At 42.5% G+C, this 19831-nt stretch overlaps 1 protein-coding gene across 1 annotated transcript in view; it reads right to left on the reverse strand.

Annotated features, from left to right (window-relative positions):
* ST8SIA1 (ST8 alpha-N-acetyl-neuraminide alpha-2,8-sialyltransferase 1) overlaps positions 1-19831 on the reverse strand; it is a 146968-nt gene that overhangs the window by 48618 nt on the left and 78519 nt on the right. The window contains exons 3-4 of the mRNA XM_059082192.2: positions 6568-6677; positions 386-478 (exon numbers count right to left, since the gene is read on the reverse strand). Of these exons, the coding sequence (XP_058938175.1) occupies positions 386-478; positions 6568-6677 (203 nt within the window). The remainder of the gene's footprint in view (positions 1-385; positions 479-6567; positions 6678-19831) is intronic.

The following is a 19831-nucleotide window of genomic DNA, read 5'->3' on the forward strand; positions in this document are numbered from 1 at the left end:
CTGTTTTTACTCTTTAATAAAGTTGATATGACTTCAGTTCACCAATCAGTGCCAATCAATGAGTTGGAACTGAAGCCAACAAATTGGAAAGTAGTAGTAATAAGCACGATATTATATTACTTCTTTGAGCAAAACGATGGATTCACATGTTATTTTTACCATCTCTAAAGGCAAGAAATGGAATCCCAGAGGAAGCATGAAATAGTGTTTGGATTCTCATAATCCTGTCTAGTTTATTTACAATTCCCTCCTTCATCCTTCCTGCCTGTCCAGATGGTTTTCTTCTTTGTTTACCAAACTGAATTATGTTCACTGCCTTTAAGACGTTAAATACTTCGAAAGCCTTCCTTTTAATTCCTCACAAACAGAAGTCATAAACTCTTACCTTTGCCGAATTATGCTGGGGTTAGCCGTCACTAAATGACTTTTGGATCCAACATCCTTAGTGTATTCGCTTGACAAAGGAGGAAGATTGCATCTAGAGAAACAAGAACAAGCACTTCAGAATGATTTAAATACTTTTAAATCAGGTCAATTATCATGGCAAATAGGAATTTTACTAAGTCTAGCTCAATTCACAAAAAACTGTTTTTATCACCTCTCCCTTCCAATAGACATTAGATGACTAACTCTTAGCATCTTCAAAATGCTGTCATAAAAACTATTTCTGTTTTCGAAGAAAGAAAATGTCAGCTAGAGAGATAAGGGATTTACTAAAGGAAAAAGGTATAACTAAAATGAATTTATTCCATTCAAAATATTTTTGAGGTGATAAGTCAGGGTACATTAGACTTGAAATTAGTGCTCAGGAGGGTGTAGTCCCCTAGAAGACACGGGACCTACAGTGTTCTCTGTGGATACCAACAAGCTTCAAGAGAAAAGGAAGAATTGTACTTGCTTGTGTTTCTCATTCTTTTCCCAAATTCTAAATTATAATAGTACATTCAAGGCAAACTCTGCCACCTAAATCGATGCATGTGCGACTTTTGGGTACATGACCAATGTATGGTTTGCCTACTGCTGAAGACAAAATAATCTGTCATTTAAAGAAGTGCAATGATTCTCCACCATCCCAGTCTAGGCAAGGGAAGAGTACAGGTGACAGAAATAGCTCCTCCTCCCTCCCTCACACACACACACACACACACACACACACACACACACACACACACACACACACACAACACAGCCCTGGCTGCTCTCCTCTACCGCAACGTCTTGTGAATGCTTACAACGGAAAGTATTGCAACTGCAAATCCAAATCCCATGGCTTTCTGCCAGTGAGACATTAACCAAGTTGTCAACTGCCTCAGTTTCCCCATTACACAAAATGAGGATAATGACTCTTCCTCTCCAATAAGATGGTTGCAAGGATTAAAGTAAGAAATGTATAAAAAGTCCCTACCTTGATGCCTCATACATAGTAAAAGCTCAAATATATCACATATCAGAAATATCATATAAATATAACTAAATATATATCTATTACTTCTGGACATCCCAAATGAGTCTATAGTTTCCATTAGATTTCCTTTTATTACTGAGTCCTAAGTGCCCCTCTCTACCCATGTCTCTAAGTTGACTCCACAGCAGGGCAACTCTAACGTTTTCTTACTTCAGCAAACCAAAGCATCGTTTATTTGCCAGTAGATGTCTTACAAATATTAAGGTCTCGGCCATTCCCCAACTACTAAAATTTCCCTACAAATTTCCCCCAGGTCATGGACTTGTCTGAGCACCGACTCAGCTGACGAGCTCCTTGATGTCGTCTCGTATTTACCCTGTGTTTGACTCCTACCACATCAGGCCATCCCAGGCAGAAACTTGTCTCAGCTGATTTGGAATCTTCCTTTCACCCGCTCTTTGGTAACAAGATCCTGGTTCTTCTGGCAGCTCCCCACAGATTAATGTCAGCCAGTTGAGTGCCCATTGAGAACTAACACAACAGACATGGTGGGGAGCCTGGGGGAAGCCAAGTCACAGAGCCTACTTAAGGCACCTCTAGCCTAGTGGTTGCACCATATCCCAAGAGGTTTCCGAAGACCGTGTCGGGGAGTGAGCTTATTAACCGCCAGGCTCATGCGGCCATGGTGCTGACTGTGGTCTTGTGATTTAACTGATCTTTGCAAAGATGAAAAGGACTCCCAGGATAAAACACAGACTAGAATTTAGGCATCTGTCTCTCTTTTTTTTGATGAATGTAATTTTTTTTTTTTTTTTTAGTTTTTATTGGAGTCTAGTTGATTTACAATGTTGCGTTAGTTTCAGGTGTACAGCAAAGTGAATCAGTTATATACACACACACACACATATATATATATCCATATATATATCCATTCTTTTTCAGATTCTTTTCCCATATAGGTTATTACAGAATATTGAGTAGAGTTCCCTGTGCGATACAGTAGGTCCTTGTTAGTTATCTATTTTATATATAGCAGTGTGTATATGTTAATCCCAATCTCCTAATTTATCACTTCCCCTTTGTTCCTGATGGCCCTTCATAACATCTGAGAATCAACCACATTATATTAAACCTGTAAACTCTGAATATTGCCAGAAAGTGCAGTTAACCTGTTTTGTCATCGTTAAATGAAACTAGTTGGTATTCCTGAAAAATAGTTGGTATTCCTGAAAAAATTCCTGAAAAACTAGTTGGTATTCCTGAAAAAATTTCAAAAAAACTTTGTTTTTCTGTGCATTCCTCGTAGATTGATCCATGGCTCATATGTCTGGGTCCACTTCACACCTCCTATCACAAAGCAAAAGCTCAGAAAAACACTTGCAGACACTAACTGCCAATTTTATTTTTTAAAGTATTGCTTTTGGTTACAGAGCAAATGTTTACTTTGAAAAACAGGGAGTTGACTTCTAGCATTAGAAGACGTATTTGAAAATGTCCAAGCAAAGGAAATTATGGCATTGTTATATCTTAATTCTGGAAAACATCTTGAACTGTAACTGGGTATACCACTGTGTACAGGTAAGGCTGTTTTTGGATCTCATCTTTCAATGTAACTGTCCACGTACCCTATAGCCCAGGAACATACTATGTGCTTTCTAATCACATTTACTCACTAAATGTTTCATTTTGAACATATGATATTACCTCAATTTCCTCAGGGTGCCCCCAAAATGTGTATTAAGCAACGCGTGCATAAATAGATACATAAATGGTCAAATAAGAATACTTTATAAACAATTTATCAACATTTAATTACTCCCACACTGTAAACTATTAATAAGGCTTTTTAAAAATTCAAAGGTGTTATGATAATGGCGCCATTCTTGAAACTGAATCAAAGGTACATGCACATCTAGTTTTTTTTATTTTTATTTTTCGGTACGCGGGCCTCTCACCGCTGTGACCTCTCCTGTTGCGGAGCACAGGCCCCGGACGCGCAGGCGCAGCTGCCATGGCTCACGGGCCCAGCCGCTCCGCGGCATGTGGGCTCTTCCCGGACCGGGGCGCGAACCCGCGTCCCCTGCATCGGCAGGTGGACTCTCAACCACTGCGCCACCAGGGAAGCCCTGCACATCTAGTTTTGATGCTACCTTCTTTGAATGTTCTTCATTCCTCACCTCCCTCATCATTCCATGAACGTCTGTTTAATCCTGTGCTGTGCACCCTAATCACAAGCGCTCATTAATTCTGAACTTGACTATATCAATATTGATTTTATACAACACAAACGTAGTCTTGCTTATTTGTCATAAATAATACAGGTAACCCCCTACGATGCTTAGGCCTGGTCTTGTGCACGTTAAGTTTAAAATATCCATCTCCTAGGGGTTTCCGTGGTGGCGCGGTGGTTGGGAGTCCGCCTGCCGATGCAGGGGATGCGGGTTCGTGCCCCGGTCCGGGAGGATCCCACATGCCGCGAAGCGGCTGGGCCCATGAGCCATGGCTGCTGAGCCTGCGCGACGGGAGAGGCCACAACAGTGAGAGGCCCACGTACCGCCAAAAAAATAAATAAATAAAATAAAATATCCATCTCCTAAATGTAGTGACCAACACACACCCACTCAGGAATACTAAAATAATCCATTTACTGTACTAATGCCTCCTTCCACATTGCACTGAGACCTCTCAATATCACTCAACTTTCCTGAATCCGTGAGTATAATATTTCCACTCTTTCTTCCTTACATAGTTTCTGGAAAAAGCAAATCAACTTACACTCAAGAGCAATATGAAAACTTAAGCTGGACTATGTGAATGTGTTAACAGTGGTGTGATACTCACAGCATCACAGGATCAGAGTTTCCACAACAGAAAGGCTTGGGGTATTGTCTGCAGCGACCTCCTCACATAGATTAGAAAGCTGAGCTGCAGCAAAGGTGCAACGTGCACTGAGGGTCACAGAGTGAGTTTGCAGCAAGGGCTGGGCCTCCAACCCCTCTGTTTTCTTTGCTGGCCCTTCAGCCTCCACCTAACACCGATGTATTAGCGGGGGTACCTCCGCTCTTCAGGTAGCTGTCCCCACTTCTACAGCTTAAATCCCATCTCACCGCGCTCTCGCCATGGCTCACAACTCTGTGGCAGCGCTTGGTGTCCTTCCTACATTAGAGCTTGGACAGGGTGGCCTGCGTCCAGAATGGAATGGAGAGAGGGCTCTGCCCAGATGCCACTTCCCCTCAAAAGGTCCCCACTCACTGATCATCTGCTTCTGAATCACCCCAATCACAGCACTGGCACATCTCCAGGTTTTAAGTCCATGAGGGAATTGTTCAACTTCCATTCCCAGCCCCAGTGAAGACCCAATACAAAGGAGGTGCTCACCAAACTGACATCGACTTGAATTAAGAGAACTACATTTTTATTGTCTCCATGTTTCTATGGTTTGTATGTATCACAAAAAAATAGGAATGGCAATGGAGAGGAAAACGGAGTCTTACACTGGAAAAACTAGGGCAGGGCAACCCCATAAAGGAAGGAGAGATAGAAAAGGACCCCACTCCCACTCTGCAGCAGGCTTCACCAGTGAGATAAAGTCTTTCTAGGAGCCCAACCCTTGCTCTCAGAGAGGGAACCTGACCCTCCCCTGAGTACACAGCTTCCTTGAAACACTCTCAGACAGGCTTTACTCTCCCCTACTCCACTTAGCTCAGAGCCCAGAGACGGTTCAGTGTTCTCTCAGCTAACTTTTGCTACTTGTAGACCACTATCTATTTATCCTTTAAAATGAACACAGGGGGCTTTCCTGGTGGCGCAGTGGTTGAGAGTCCGCCTGCCGATGCAGGGGACACGGGTTCGTGCCCCGGTCCGGGAGGATCCCACGTGCTGCGGAGCGGCTGGGCCCGTGAGCCATGGCCGCTGAGCCTGTGCGTCCGGAGCCTGTGCTCCGCAACGGGAGAGGCCACGACAGTGAGAGGCTCGCGTACCGCAAAAAAAAAAAAAAAGAAAGAAAAGAACACAAAACACGACCGCCACCCCGCTTCAGCTTTCTGCCCTCTGTGTTGCTGGAGACCTCAGCCTTCCTGGCCCCGGAGCTTTTCGGCCCCTGGTTCATAGTCATTTCCACTTCACTGCGACTTCGGGGCCCACCTGAAAGACCCTCCCCAGAACAGCCTCCAGGTTCCTACACTTCTACAGTAACAAATGTCCTTTTTTTCTACAACACGTCTGCTCGTCCCCCAGAGAAGGTGAAGTCAACAGTCTCCAGTGGGCCATTCTTTGACATGAGCTCTCTTTTTTCCACCTCCTCTCATCTTTCCCACCACCGCCCCCTGCAGCTCAGAAGAGCCCCATCATTTGGTCCCATTGGCCCCCTCCTTTCTCCTTCACCCCTCTCAGGGCCCACTCCCCATCCAGCCGAGACTTCAAAGTGTGTCCCCCGACGCTCTCTCTAGCCAGGACCCTCCATGCTCTCCCCTCCCACCCTTCTCTCCTCTCCACCAGACAATCCCAAGCCTGTGTCTATCCAGTCACTCGGTATCTTCCCTTCTGGTCAAAATTACCCAACGGCGCAGGCTGGTGCCATTTCGGCGTCATGGTCTCTACTCTTGGCTGGATGTGTCCTAACAGCTCCTTTACACACCCCGGCAGGATCACGTCACCACGCTGCTCAGTCCCCTTACCAAGCGTCCTCTTTGCTCCAAATGTAATCCCCCTCCTTCCTTCCAGTTTTCTTAGTCCTGCCCAGATGCAACCCCTCTTCGAATCCTACTCACTACTTCCAAATGCTTTTGTGAAGAACGAAGCAGCAGAGTGTGTAGAATGAAATGACTTAATGAAAATGTTTATTCATAGAGAGCTTGTCTTAAGAACAAGTCTTAAAGTTGGACTCACCCGACTGTATCGTCTACAATTAAATGAGTGTTTCCACTCTGGGGGGGGGTCTCCCCGCGACCGCGGAAGCTCTCTCAGCTTTGCACTTTCTTGGGGCCCGTTCCCAGGCTCCCCTGGCCTGTCTCCTCCACTCACTTATATGTGAACTTGAAGGGACCTGAAGGGCAGCTACCGCTGATTAATCACCAGTGACTGGTTTCCAAAGGCCCCGGGGCTGGCAGGAGGGGTGGGGGAGAAGAGAGGAGGCAGAAGCCGCGCTGTGGGAGCTCTCTTACCGCATGACAAAATTTGCTTCATCTATTTGACGGCCACAGTCACTCTTCTTCAGTATCCCACCATTTCCCACCACCGCGCATTTCTTCAAAGGCAGCTGGAATGGGGTTGCCTAGCAACAGAAAACAAGGCGGGTTTTCACTGCAGAGAACACACAACCACTCACAAAATCATTGTTTACAGCAGACCCGGCCAGAGAATTTGGCTGAAGACTGGGCAAAGGGAAAAGAGCATGTAGAAAGAAAGATGCCAGGAAGTTTGCAAGGAACAAACGAGCCTATTCCTTTGAAATAAACGGGTTTTTTCTTTTTAGCTCCCTGAAGTGTATTTCAATATAACATTTTTTGCTATCAAACTGGCCATGCACATAGTAGGGAGTGACTGCTAAAGAAAATGGAAAAATCCCCACTAAACATTCTTAGGATTCTTTTTAAAGGCATTAAGCTGGGAACAAACTCAAATGAATTCTATTCCCCTATTTGGATGTCATTTCATTCATTCATATAATCAGTCATTCACTCAACGTTGCGGGTGTTTCCTATGCTAACTGTTGGGGATAAACGCGAAGACAGAGAAATCCCAGGTCTCAGAATTCACAGTTTGGGATGTGAGGAGAGTGTGAACACAGAAACTTATGTAACAGACCCTATTGTAATGCTGAACTTGCTGTAGAAGAGGTACGTTTCACAGGCTGTGGAGAATCCAGAGAGAGGCAAGAAGGCGCGTCTGTCAAGCTGATTCAGGGAACGCTTTCTTACTCGAGATGAATCTTTAAGTCTGAGTAAGATTTTGCCAGGCAGAGAGAGCAGCATAAACAGAGGCACAGAAGTATGCGGAGAGTAAACACTGTGTTTAGGAGCACATGAACACTCCGGGCAGGTCTGTCTAGAACTTAGGAAGCACTAAGGGACACAAATGACTTGTGTCCATCCAGACAGCATATGACTTTCTGCAGACATCGAACTGGACTGCAAAGAAAATGTTCCGTGTACCTGAACGTTCCCTGGGGTGCTATTTATAGTACCAGGCAATATCAAAACCCAGCACTAGCCCCTGGAAGTGAAATGTGACATTCGGTCTCTTTTAGCTGGGTCAGCAAGAACCACCAGGCACGGCACTTCCTGTTTGCTGAAACCAGGCAAAGCGGTTGGTGTTCTCTGGGGGAACACCTTACATCTGCATAACTGGGACAGAAAATAACCATGCCCGTATGAAGTCAGCCATCCTTGATGAATCTGAAGGGCATAATATGGATTATACCAAAAGAATAAATGAATACCCGAATATATGCACATAAATTAATTAAAACAGAAAAATGAAATTCCAGGGGAGTGAGTGATCACTGGTAGGTGAGGGGCACTCGCTGTAGTACAAGAAGGGAATTTCACTTCCTTGATTTCTATTTTGTAAAAGGAATAGCCAGAGCTATGACAATATAGCTGATGAAGATACAGTACTGAAACTGCAGCGTCTAAGCCTTTGCAGGTGGGAAAGACTTCCCTTCGTGACACTACAGCAGAGACTGTCCAGTGACCTCCAGATCAGGATACAGAGAGGAGTGCCAAGCAGAAGCCAGCACCCCAACACGCCCAGGATAAGCCAGGATGACACATGGCATTTTTCTCAGTCACTCCTGGGAGGAAGGTTTGAAATCAACAAACACATGGGCTAGATCTATAATTTTTTAGATGTAGATTTAAGTCTTTATGCTCAAATTAACTGTTCTTTTATTCCACGAGTATTTATTAAACACCTACTATGTCCCAGGCACTGTCCTGAGTGACAGGGACATAATAATCCCTGTTCACAAGGAGCTTACATCCTAGTGGGGAAATGGATGATAAATAAGACAAATGAGTAAATAAACAGAATACCAGAGGGTGACGGAGAGAAAGAAAATCATTGGCTTGAGAAGATGAGGAAATACTTTTGAAGAGGACTTGCCATTGAAATAGGGTGGTCAGGAGACATGGAAGCAAATCCCCGAAGGACAGGGGGTAGTGAACCTTACGGGTACCTGTGGGAACCACTGGGAGGGGACACTCCTGGGGTGTGAAGTGAAGAGGAAAGAGCCCACTGTGTCTGGAGATGAGTAAGCAAGGGACAGAGGAGGAGGAGAGATAAGAGACTTGCCTGGTAGGAAGGTTGGGGAACAATCTCTGTAGAGCTTTGGAGGGTCCTGTAAAGACTTTGGGCTTTATTATGAGATGAGAATCAAGTCAAGGTAGGGTGAGCAAAGGAGTGACGCTATTAACATATTTTGGAACAATCACTCTGCTGCTGTGTGAATAGGCTGTAGGGTGTCATGCACAGAAAGAAAGAGACCAGTCTCCTGAAACAGCAGACTAGAGATCTGGGTGGCCTGGGCTAGAGTGAGAGCAGTGGGGGTGGTCAGAAGTGATCAGATTCTGGAGATGTTTTGGAGGAAGAGCTGAGCGGATTTGCTGATGCAATGGAAATAGGATAAGAGAAAAAGAGAGGAATCAAGAACGATGCCAAAGTCTGGGGCTTGGACAACCGTGAAGACAGACTTGCCATTTACTGAGACATGGAAGATGATAGAGAAGCAGGTTTTGTTGCGGGGCGGGGGGGGGGAATAATTTGGAGTTCAATTTTAAATATGTCAAGTGTGAGATCCCCATTAGACATTTAAGTGGCAATGTCCAGTAGGCAGTTGAATATATGAGAATACAGTCGGGGAGCTGGTCTCTCCTGGAGATAGAAAGATGGAGGCGATCAGCATATAGGAGGTATATAAAATCAGGTGACTAGCTGGTGAATGAGTGTGGACAGGAAAGAGAGGAGGTCTAAGAACTGAATCCTGGGAGGCTCCAAAAAGATGTCAGGAGACTGAGGAGAAATCGGTAAAGGAGACTGGAGGAGTGGCCAGTGGAATGGGAGAGAAAAACAGGAAAGTGGGGTGTCTTGCAAGCAGAGTTTAAAAAAATATATCTCAAGATACTCAAGAAGGATGGGGAGAATCGCAGCAAATGCTATTGACAGATTGCGTAAGATAAGTGCGGAAAATTGCCACGGGATTTTGCAACATGGAGGTCACTGGTAACCTTCCTCAGGACAGACCTGTTTCAGGAGTGAGGATGGAAGCCTGATCTGAGTTCAGTGAGTTATACAACTAACTGTATATAGTTTATGTCCAAAGTGTGGGGTCACTCATGCTCTACTAATATTTCGTTTGCTTTGTAAAAGCCAACTTAACCCCTGCTCATTGTTGTTAAAGGAAAGTCCCTGGACCACGTCGACCGACAATACCAGTTTTCCAAGCAAGAATCTGGGCACAGAACAAGCAGGGCTGGGCAGTGGCGGCAGCAGTAGCAGCATAAACCTGGGTACAAATACTACCTCCTAACCTTGTGGGACCAGTGGGGCTCCACCTCCTGTCTCTAAAGAGGGGTAATGCTGCACAGGACTACATGAGATTATATGAGGTACTGTACATAAAGCATCTCACTGAGCCACTAGCATGGTGGTCCTCCCATTATCCTTCCCCTCTTCTTTCATCTCCTTCCTCCTTCTAGCAGAGCCCATTGACTTGTTCAAGCCACAGAATACTTAGATTCCATGGGTTTGGGAGAAACATGGTAAAATAATGATTCGTCACACTCTATCTCAACAACTGGAATAATTTTATTAGCAGAAAATTTACCTACTTTATATGGTATTTACCTGTTCTTACATTATATAGACGTATATGTCATATACAACATATATGTATATATATATATATATGTTTTATACACACACACACCATTACACTTTTTTAAGCCTTTGAACAAAAGCCCAGTTGAGGAGGAAGCCCTTTCTGACTTTGTGCTGGTAATATTTGCTTACTTCCTCTTCATTTGGTCAATGCTAGCCCTCACACAAGCAACTTCATTTCAATAACTATTTCTCCGGTATCTGGGTGCATTCTTCTGGGCATTGGTAATATGCCAGTGAACAAAGGAGCTCGCCAAAGTTTTACAGAGAAAAAACTTAATTGAGGAAATACTGCGGAATTTTTTTTAACTAATTGAGATAATACTATCATTATTCTATTCTAGACACAAAATATTTTAACTTGGCAATGGTTGATGCTTACCAGAATGATCCGTGAACAAGGTGTCCTCCTTTTGGTGTATATTACATAGAAAGAATTTTGGTCATCCATTTCCACAAAAATATTATGATTCTGTCAAGGAGTATTTTTATTAAGGCACTAACTGCATCCTATCTTTTCAAAGGTATCTCCTTGCACCCATGTAAGAAAATATCTACTGGGTCTGAGAATATAGTACTATACTATAACACTCTTCCTGCTAACCTTAAAAAATACTACTCTAAATGAAAGGATGGATTAGGCAGATTGACTACAGCCATGGTCTCAAAATATTGCTTGACCACCGATTCACCTTACAAATCTTTGTCCAAGTTTTTTCACCTATCACTGTTCCATCTATTAATGGGGCCATCTTCTTAATGACTCTATTATATTAACCATCTGGATTCAGATTATGGTTTATCAGGCTCTGCAAATTCTCAGTGCCTCACTGGAAGTCAGGCATGATAATAACTATCCCATCTGTCTCCCAGTATGATTATGAGAATTAAAATCAGCTGAGGTGTTGAACATCATCAGAAAACTCTGAAGTCCCATATAAATATATGAGACTAGTACATTATTAAATACTAAAAGAATTAAATTATCTGGGGAAAAATTATCATTACATTGCTAAAGCACTACTATTACATATAGCTTACCTTTGTGTGAGATACTTGCAATTTCAAAGGTTTACATAGATCTTGAACAAAATATTTTCTAATCATTGGCCCTTAGAGGGTATATCTACTACTCTAATCAATCAATGAGTTTTTAAATGCACATTTTTTTATGAATCAATCCAAGTATCATATCATTTTTTGCTCACTGTTCTATATGCAAACTAAGAACAGATCAGATGATCAACAATTTGTTCAATAATTATTTAATTTGCAGACTTCTATTGAGCATCCAATCTATTTTAAGCAGCGTCGGACCTAAAGGCATTTTCTTAATGTCATAATGGATATATTATTCATTTATTTATTTTTAAAATTTATTGACATATAGTTGATTTACAATATTGTGTTAATTTCTGCTGTACAGGAAAGTGATTCAGTTATACACATATATGCATTATTTTTTTATATTCTTTCCCATTATGGTTTACCATGGGATACTGAATATAGTTCCCTATGCTATACATATATAGTTCCCTATACTATACAGTAGGCCTTTGTTCTTTATCCATTCTGTCTATAGTAGTTTGCATCTGCTAATCCCAAACTCCCAATCCATCCTTTCCCCACCCCCCTCCCCCTTGGCCACCACAAGTCTGTTCTCTATGTCTGTGAGTCTGTTTCTGCTTTTGTTTTGAATTTTATTTTATTTTTTTATAAGCAGGCTCTTGTTAGTTATCCATTTTATACATATTAGTGTATGTATGTCAATCCCAATCTCCCAATTCATCACACCACCACCCCCCACCTTGCTTTCCCCCCTTGGTGTCCATACGTTTGTTCTCTACATCTGTGTCTCCATTTCTGCCCTGCAAACTGGTCCATCTGTACCATTTTTCTAGATTCCACATATATGTGTTAATATACGATATTTGTTTTTCTCTTTCTGACTTACTTCACTCTATGGCAGTCCCTAGGTCCATCCTTGTCTCTACAAATGACCCAATATCATTCCTTTTTATAGCTGAGTAATATTCCATTGTATATATGTACCACATCTTGTTTATCCATTCATCCATTGATGGACACTTCGGTTGCTTCCATGTCCTGGCTATTGTAAATAGAGCTGCATTGAACATTTTGGTACGTGACTCTTTTTGAATTATGGTTTTCTCAGGGTATTTGCCAGGTAGTGGGATTGCTGGGTCGTATGGTAGTTCTATTTCTACTTTTTAAGGAACCTCCAAACTGTTCTCCATAGTGGCTGTATCAATTTACATTCCCACCAGCAGTGCAAGAGGGTTCCCTTTTCTCCACACCCTCTCCAGCATTTGTTTGTAGATTTCCTGATGATGCCCACCAGTCTGTTTCTGTTTCATAGATAAGTTCATTTGCGTCATATTTTAGATTCCACATAAAGTGATATCATATATTTGTCTTTGTCTGACTTACTTCACTCAATATGATAATCTCTAGGTCCACCCATGTTGCTGCAAATGGCATTATTTCATTTTTTTTATGACTGAGTGGTATTCCATTGTATATATACACCACATCTTCTTTACCCATTCATCTGTTAATGGACATTTAGGTTGTTTCCATATCTTGGCTATTGTGAATAGTGCTGCTGTGAATATAGGGCTGCATGTATCTTTTTTTGTTATTTTTTTTGCGGTACGCGGGCCTCTCACTGTTGTGGCCTCTTCCATTGTGGAGCGCAGGCTCTGGACACGCAGGCTCAGTGGCCATGGCTCATGGGCCCAGCCGCTCCGCGGCATACGGGATCTTCCCAGACCAGGGCAAGAACCCACGTCCCCTGCATCGGCAGGCGGACTCTCAACCACTGTGCCACCAGGGAAGCCCTGCATGTATCTTTTTAAAGTTTTGTCCAGATATGGGCCCAAGAGTGGGACTGCTGGATTATATGGCAACTTTATTTTTAGTTTTTTGAGGAACCTCCATACTGTTTTCCATAGTGGCTGCACCAATTTACATTCCCACCAACAGTGTAGGAGGGTTCCCTTTTTTCCACACCGTCTCCAGCATTTGTTATTTGTAGACTTTTTTATCATGGCCATTCTGACTGGTGTGAGGTGATACCTCACTGTAGTTTTGATTTGCCTTTCTCTAATACAGTAAGTCCCCTACATACGAACCTTCAAGTTACGAACTTTCAAAGATGCGAACATACGTTCCACATGTCCAATCACGTAAGTTAGTTCATGTGTCTGGTGTACACAGTCACATATGTGCATCCTTTACAAGTGGTTGTGCTTTTGTGTACTTTACTGTACTGTATAGAGTACAATAGTACAGTATCTTTATTTCAAGCCCAGGATGTCTGGCAGCAAGCGTAAAAGCAGCGGTGTTGTAGCTGGTGCTGCTAAGAAGCACCAAGAGATAACGATGGAAACAAAAGTGAAAATAATTGAGAGAGTGGAGTGACAAGAGGAAGAAGAAGTAACTGCAGAACCGAAGAGATTCACGATGCAGGAGATGGCAAGGGGATTTTCTTTATTTGAGGAGGCACTGTTAGTATTTGAAGCACAGGACTGGAACGTAGATTGGTACACGAAGGTTGCAGCAGCCGTTCAGAATGCAATCCAGTGCTACCGTGTCATCTATGATGAGAAAAAAACAGCTACTACCCAGACATCACTAGATCGTTTTTTCAAGAGGGTAGATAGAATTGAATCCAGTGAGGAACCAGAACCTCTGTCATCAACGTCAGGCGTGAGTGAAATTGCAGCCTGCGCTCCGTCTCCTGTTGCTGACGATCCTTCAGCTCTACCATCTCCCACCTCCTCCCCCTCCTCCAGTCAGTAACTCTTCTTGCCTGTTCACTCGATGCCAGCCCCTGGGTGCCAGCTGGTGGACTGTACTGCTGTGCTTTTCAAGGGACGGTACTGTAAGATTAAAAGTGTTTTCTTTCTTTTTCGTGTTTGTTTTTTATGTATTATTTGGGTGAAAAGCATTATAAACCTATTACAGTAGAGTACTACTTAGCCGATTGTGTTAGTTGGGTACCTAGGCTAAGTTTATTGGACTTATGAACAAACTGGACTTACAAACGAGCTCTCAGAATGGAACTCGTTCGTAGCGGACTTACTGTAATTAGCGATGTTGAACATCTTTTCATGTGCCTCTCGGCCATCTGTATGTCTTCTCTGGAGAAGTGTCTATGTAGGTGTTCTGCCATAATGGATATATAATCTCCAAACTTCAAGAACAAACATGAGACCCACCACTCTCTAAAACATGAGCCGATTAATGAAGCCATTCAGAATCTTGCTTCTGAGACACCCTTACCCATATTATGGTCCACAGCCTGCACTGCCTGCGCCTCTTCTTAAACAGCCCTGATGCCTGACTTCCCTTTTCATTCAACAATTATTTGTTGAGCCCTGATATGCGCCAGGAGCTGTTGTGGATGCTGGTAATGTACTGGTGAACAAAATAGACACATACCCTGCTCCTGGAAACAGGAAAAACAGAATTTAACAAATAGGAAAGTACAGAATGCTATAAGGTTAGGAAAAATCTCTCTGAGGAACTGACACTGGGACCTGAGATCTGAAGTTTTTAGGCATAAGAAAGGTAGTTGAGATTTCGGCCTATTAGATCATCTTAGGAAGATTGGGGGAGAAAAGACAAAACTTAGAGTCTTTGATGTATTATGGAACGAATGAAAGTGAAAAGACGTGTTACAGGTTGGAAGGCTTTTTCAGAAACAAACTACAAATGCCAACTGTGGAAATATTCCTGGCTGAGAATATGCCTCGAAGAAGGCTATTAAAAACTGAAGAACTTAAACCCTGTTCTTTGTGCCTTATGTAAATAGCTCCAAAGCGTCCCAGAATGGCTTTTATAATTAAGTGAATAAAGTCTTATTTACCAAGTCAGTTCCAAAGCCAAACACCTCACTTCCTTTTCCTCTTCATGGGCAATCCACACAAAACAACAAAGTAGTAAGACCCAGTGACCTTGATCACCTACTCATCTTCCATTACACAGACATAACTAGACGTCCTCGATGATAATTACACTACCTCTATGAGCGACTGAGTTAACCACCGTCGATCTCTAATTCTTAGAGTTTGGGCTGGCCTTGCAGGGAGGGGAGGAAGGACAGGTGTGGGAAAAAAGAAACGTGCAAACCATTTAGTAAATAAAGAACTGGATTAAACAAAGTCGTAGTAACTATTTTCACAGGAATACACAACATTTTAGTAACAGCGCCTCTGATCCCAAATTAGAAGTACAGAAGTCAGCAAGGGACGGCTACACCTCTGGTTAGGGTCTGCGGCCCCTGTCCAGCAGGAGGGAGTTTCAGAAGAAGAGACCTTCGGCCCTTTACCCCTTAAGAATAAGGGTGTAGAGTCTCTCAGGGGGGAATGACACAGGCTGGGACCTGGGACCCTTTGCTGCAGTGCTGCAGAGCTTGTACCTGGACACACCTCTCCTCCAGCAACAAAATACAAAGAAACTGTATGGGACTAAAAATAACTGTGTACATGCCCAGTTGGGGCAAAATTATGGACAAAAAAGAGACCAAAAAACGCAACTGCCACTCCTGAAGAGCCTGGAGCAAAATCAGGGTAGTGCGCATGCGCCCTGAACAAAACACCACAAAGGGGTGGGCAGACCACCGCAGCCGCCACTCCGGCCCGACCCCTGGACACACCCCTACCCTCACCCCACGTAAGGAACAAGCTCGCCCCCCCTTGGGGAAGCAGGCAAGCAAGGGAACCTGTTGTTTGTTCTCACTCCCCACCCTGCTGCAGCAGGGGCCCCAGTAAAGCCTTGCCTGGAAAAAAAAGTTACCATATTCTTGGAGAGAGAGGGTATCTTTTAGGCATGTCTAACAATGTAAAAAATTAGCATCAGAATCAAAGAATAAAAAATGTTCTGCAGAATCACTGTAGGACAAAACTGGAGATTAGGGAGAAGGCTGTAATGTCCCTACATCCAGGTAATAAAAATAACTAACCTTAAATCTAGGCTTCTTGGGAGCACCAGGAAGCCAAAAAGTTTGAAATCCTGGAAGCGGCCCACTTAGATTCTATCCACGGTGAAGCTCCACCAGATACAACCTAAGCCCTAAACAGATGAGAGGAGGCTCTAAGGTGTCCAGAATTAGGAGAACTGAGTAACAGACTGAATCAGATTAAGCAGACTAGTGGCCAATTAAATAACTTTAATATCAAGAATTTCTGTAAGCAATGAATTTGTATTTTAAAATGCTCTCCTGGGCTTCCCTGGTGGCGCAGTGGTTGAGAGTCTGCCTGCCGATGCAGGGGACACGGGTTCGTGCCCCGGTCCGGGAAGATCCCACGTGCCGCGGAGCGGCTGGGCCCGTGAGCCGTGGCCGCTGAGCCTGCATGTCCGGGGCCTGTGCTCCGCGACGAGAGAGGCCACAACGGTGAGAGGCCCGCATACGGCAAAAAATAAAAGTAAAAAATAAAAATAAAAAAAATTTTTTTTTAAATGCTCTCCTGCTTTTGAAGATGGTAACAAAAGACTGCATTGTTTTAAATTTAATACAGGATATATCAGATTATTATAACTCTCACCATACTTCACTAATTCAATATGTTTCTCAGATGCACTGGGTGATTTTGGGACCTAACTTGTTCTAGATTCTTCTTCCTCTAGCTTCTTTCTGTCATTCTGTTTCTATTGTACCCGTAAACTACATTCCTCACCTTCCTAATTTTATACTTGGGAGGGAGGGGAGAAATGTCATAAATATTGCTGAATAAACATGGTTTCATAAACTAAAAAAAAAAAAAAAATGAGGCTGTCAAGCTAAATTTTGCTGGTTTTGTTACACATGTAACTTTATGCTGATACTTTAAGCTGGAAGAGTTGGCACTTCTATTTTCACGCTTCACAATTCAAAGGAAAAATCTTTGTTTTGCTTTGCTACTCCCTCCAGACTTCTCTTTTATAGGAAGGAGGAGTAAGTCTTCCTTGTCATGCAGTTTTCAAGCTAGAAAAATTACCAAGCCTTTCAGTACTTAGAACACCACCAAGTGCCATGATTAAGAAGAGGAATCAATGTCAATGTTAGATGTGGGTCTCAAGTCCTAATAGAAAAGCAGGGATTTTGATTTGCAACCCTTTAGATAGGCCTGAAAGGCTGTCACTATATGCCAGCCTGCTATTAGTGATGAAGTCAAAACATATGCTTGCCTTTATTGATGTAAATATCAAGTTTTCGTCCTTAAGAACATGAGCTCACACATCTAATTGCATCTAACCCATTCATTTCTATGTATCCTCACCCATGTATCCGCATGGACTCCCACACATAATTATGCTTCACCCACACACATAATTTAATATCTCACCCATACGTTAATTATATCCTCAACCTAGGCATCTAAATACATCCCACCCTCACATCTAATTACAGCCCCCCTCTTCTGAATGTAATTACACCATTCAGCCACCCATCTGATTATGCCCTCCTAGACTATTTAATTGCATTGCCCTGCTTAAGGACCTAATTACAGTCTAACCAGTGCATCAATGAAGCCCCCAGCCCTCCAACCATATTCTTCAGATGCATGTCTCTTTATCTCTGTATCCCACTTTATTATTTCAACTAAAGACTGGCAAGTTCCCACAAGCAAATTCCTAGTAAGTATGGCGCCCAACAAAACAGGCAAAATAATGACAAGATGCAGCTGAATCAAAAGCAGCTTTGGTCCTTTCCAGTAAATAAGCTTTTTCCAATATTTGCTTTTTTGGTTATTTAACCAGCCCCCTTGGAAGTCCAAATTAAAATTTCAGATGCTTTCTTATTTTGCACGTTTAAGCATTTTTATGACGAAAATATCTAGCAATTAATTTATTTCAGAGACAAATGCTTCTCATTACAGATATTTAATTATTGAACCCTTTAAAAAGATATTACCCAAAACTTTACCTGGGGATATATATTTATAAATACTAATTACAGAATATTTGCACATCCCTACCACTCAAAAAAGGTTAACTGTTCTTCAATTATACAAAATGAATTTCTAGAAAGTTGTTGTTAAGATCCGTATTCCCCATTCCACTACTAAAATTATGATTTTAAAAAAGATTAGTTCAGTATGAATAGTCTTTCTACATAGGATGAATCTCTGGAAATTGAATGATATGAATATTTATATATTGGGTACTGTTTCCCTATTAAACTTTCTGACTCAATCCACTATAAAAAAATGACACTTAAGCATTCCAAGGAATATTATGTATTTTTCACATATCTATTATTCTGGACATAACTTTCAGAAGCCAAAAATAAAACATCAGTTCAGATTGTAAGAACAAACCTGACTCCTTATTGGATCTGTTCCTTTTCCTGTGCTTCGTCATGCTGGCTCTGCACCTTTTGTAAAACAATGTTGCCTAGAGCCTGAAATATACAGGATGGCCTATTCTCAGGGCTCTGACCTTTAACAGTCCACTCATATAGAGATAAAAAGATGCAGAACAGAGAATAATTTTTGTCTTGTTGGAAGTTGGCAAGAACATCACGACCTATGTGGACAGCTGCAAGAACAAAGGATTCTGACCCCAAGAAGTCTGCAACAACTAACCAAGCCTCTCACTCACCTCAGCCATAAAAAGCAACGAAATTGAGCTATTTGTAGTGAGGTGGAAGGACCTAGAGTCTGTCATACAGAGTGAAGTAAGTCAGAAAGAGAAAAACAAATACCGTAGGCTAACACATATATATGGAATCTAAAAAAAAAAAAAAAAAAAGGTCATGAAGAACCTAGGATGGGAATAAAGATGCAGACCTACTAGAGCATGGAGCTGAGGACATGGGGAGGGGGAAAGGGAAGCTGAGACAAAGTGAGAGAGTGGCATGGACATATATACACTACCAAATGTAAAATAGCTAGCTAGTGGGAAGCAGCCGCATAGCACAGGGAGATCAGCTCAGTGCTTTGTGACCACCTAGAGGGGTGGGATAGGGAGGGTGGGAGGGAGACCCAAGAGGGAAGAGATATGAGGATATATGTATATGTACAGCTGATTCACTTTGTTATACAGCAGAAACGAACACATCATTGTAAAGCAATTATACTCCAATAGAGATGTTTTAAAAAAAAGTGCTTCCCTGAAAGCCTTTGAGGAGTTCACGTTTTTTTGGGCACGAGCCACCCGTCCCCTTGCATGGCCCTGCAATACACCTTTTTCTGCTCCAAACGCCAACGTTTCAGTTTCTTTGGCCTCTCTCTGTGTCAGGCACACAAACTTGCTGTCAATAACAAGGTGACTATTCATCAGATTTATCGAACATTTCATATTCACTTCCTGCTTAACTGAAGTTTGTTACTGATCTTGTTTCTGACCCATGGATGCTAAAGCCATAAGAGGGACTTCCCTGGTGATCCAGTGGGTAAGACGCCGAGCTCCCAATGCAGGCGGCCTGGGTTTGATCCCTGGTTGGGGAGCTAGATCCCGCATGCTGCAACTAAGACCTGGTGCAGCCTAAATAAATAAATAAATAAATAATAAATAAAATAGTTTTAAATAAATAAATAA

This window comes from Kogia breviceps, chromosome 12 (genome assembly GCF_026419965.1).
Source record: "Kogia breviceps isolate mKogBre1 chromosome 12, mKogBre1 haplotype 1, whole genome shotgun sequence".
Lineage (NCBI taxonomy): Eukaryota > Metazoa > Chordata > Mammalia > Artiodactyla > Physeteridae > Kogia > Kogia breviceps.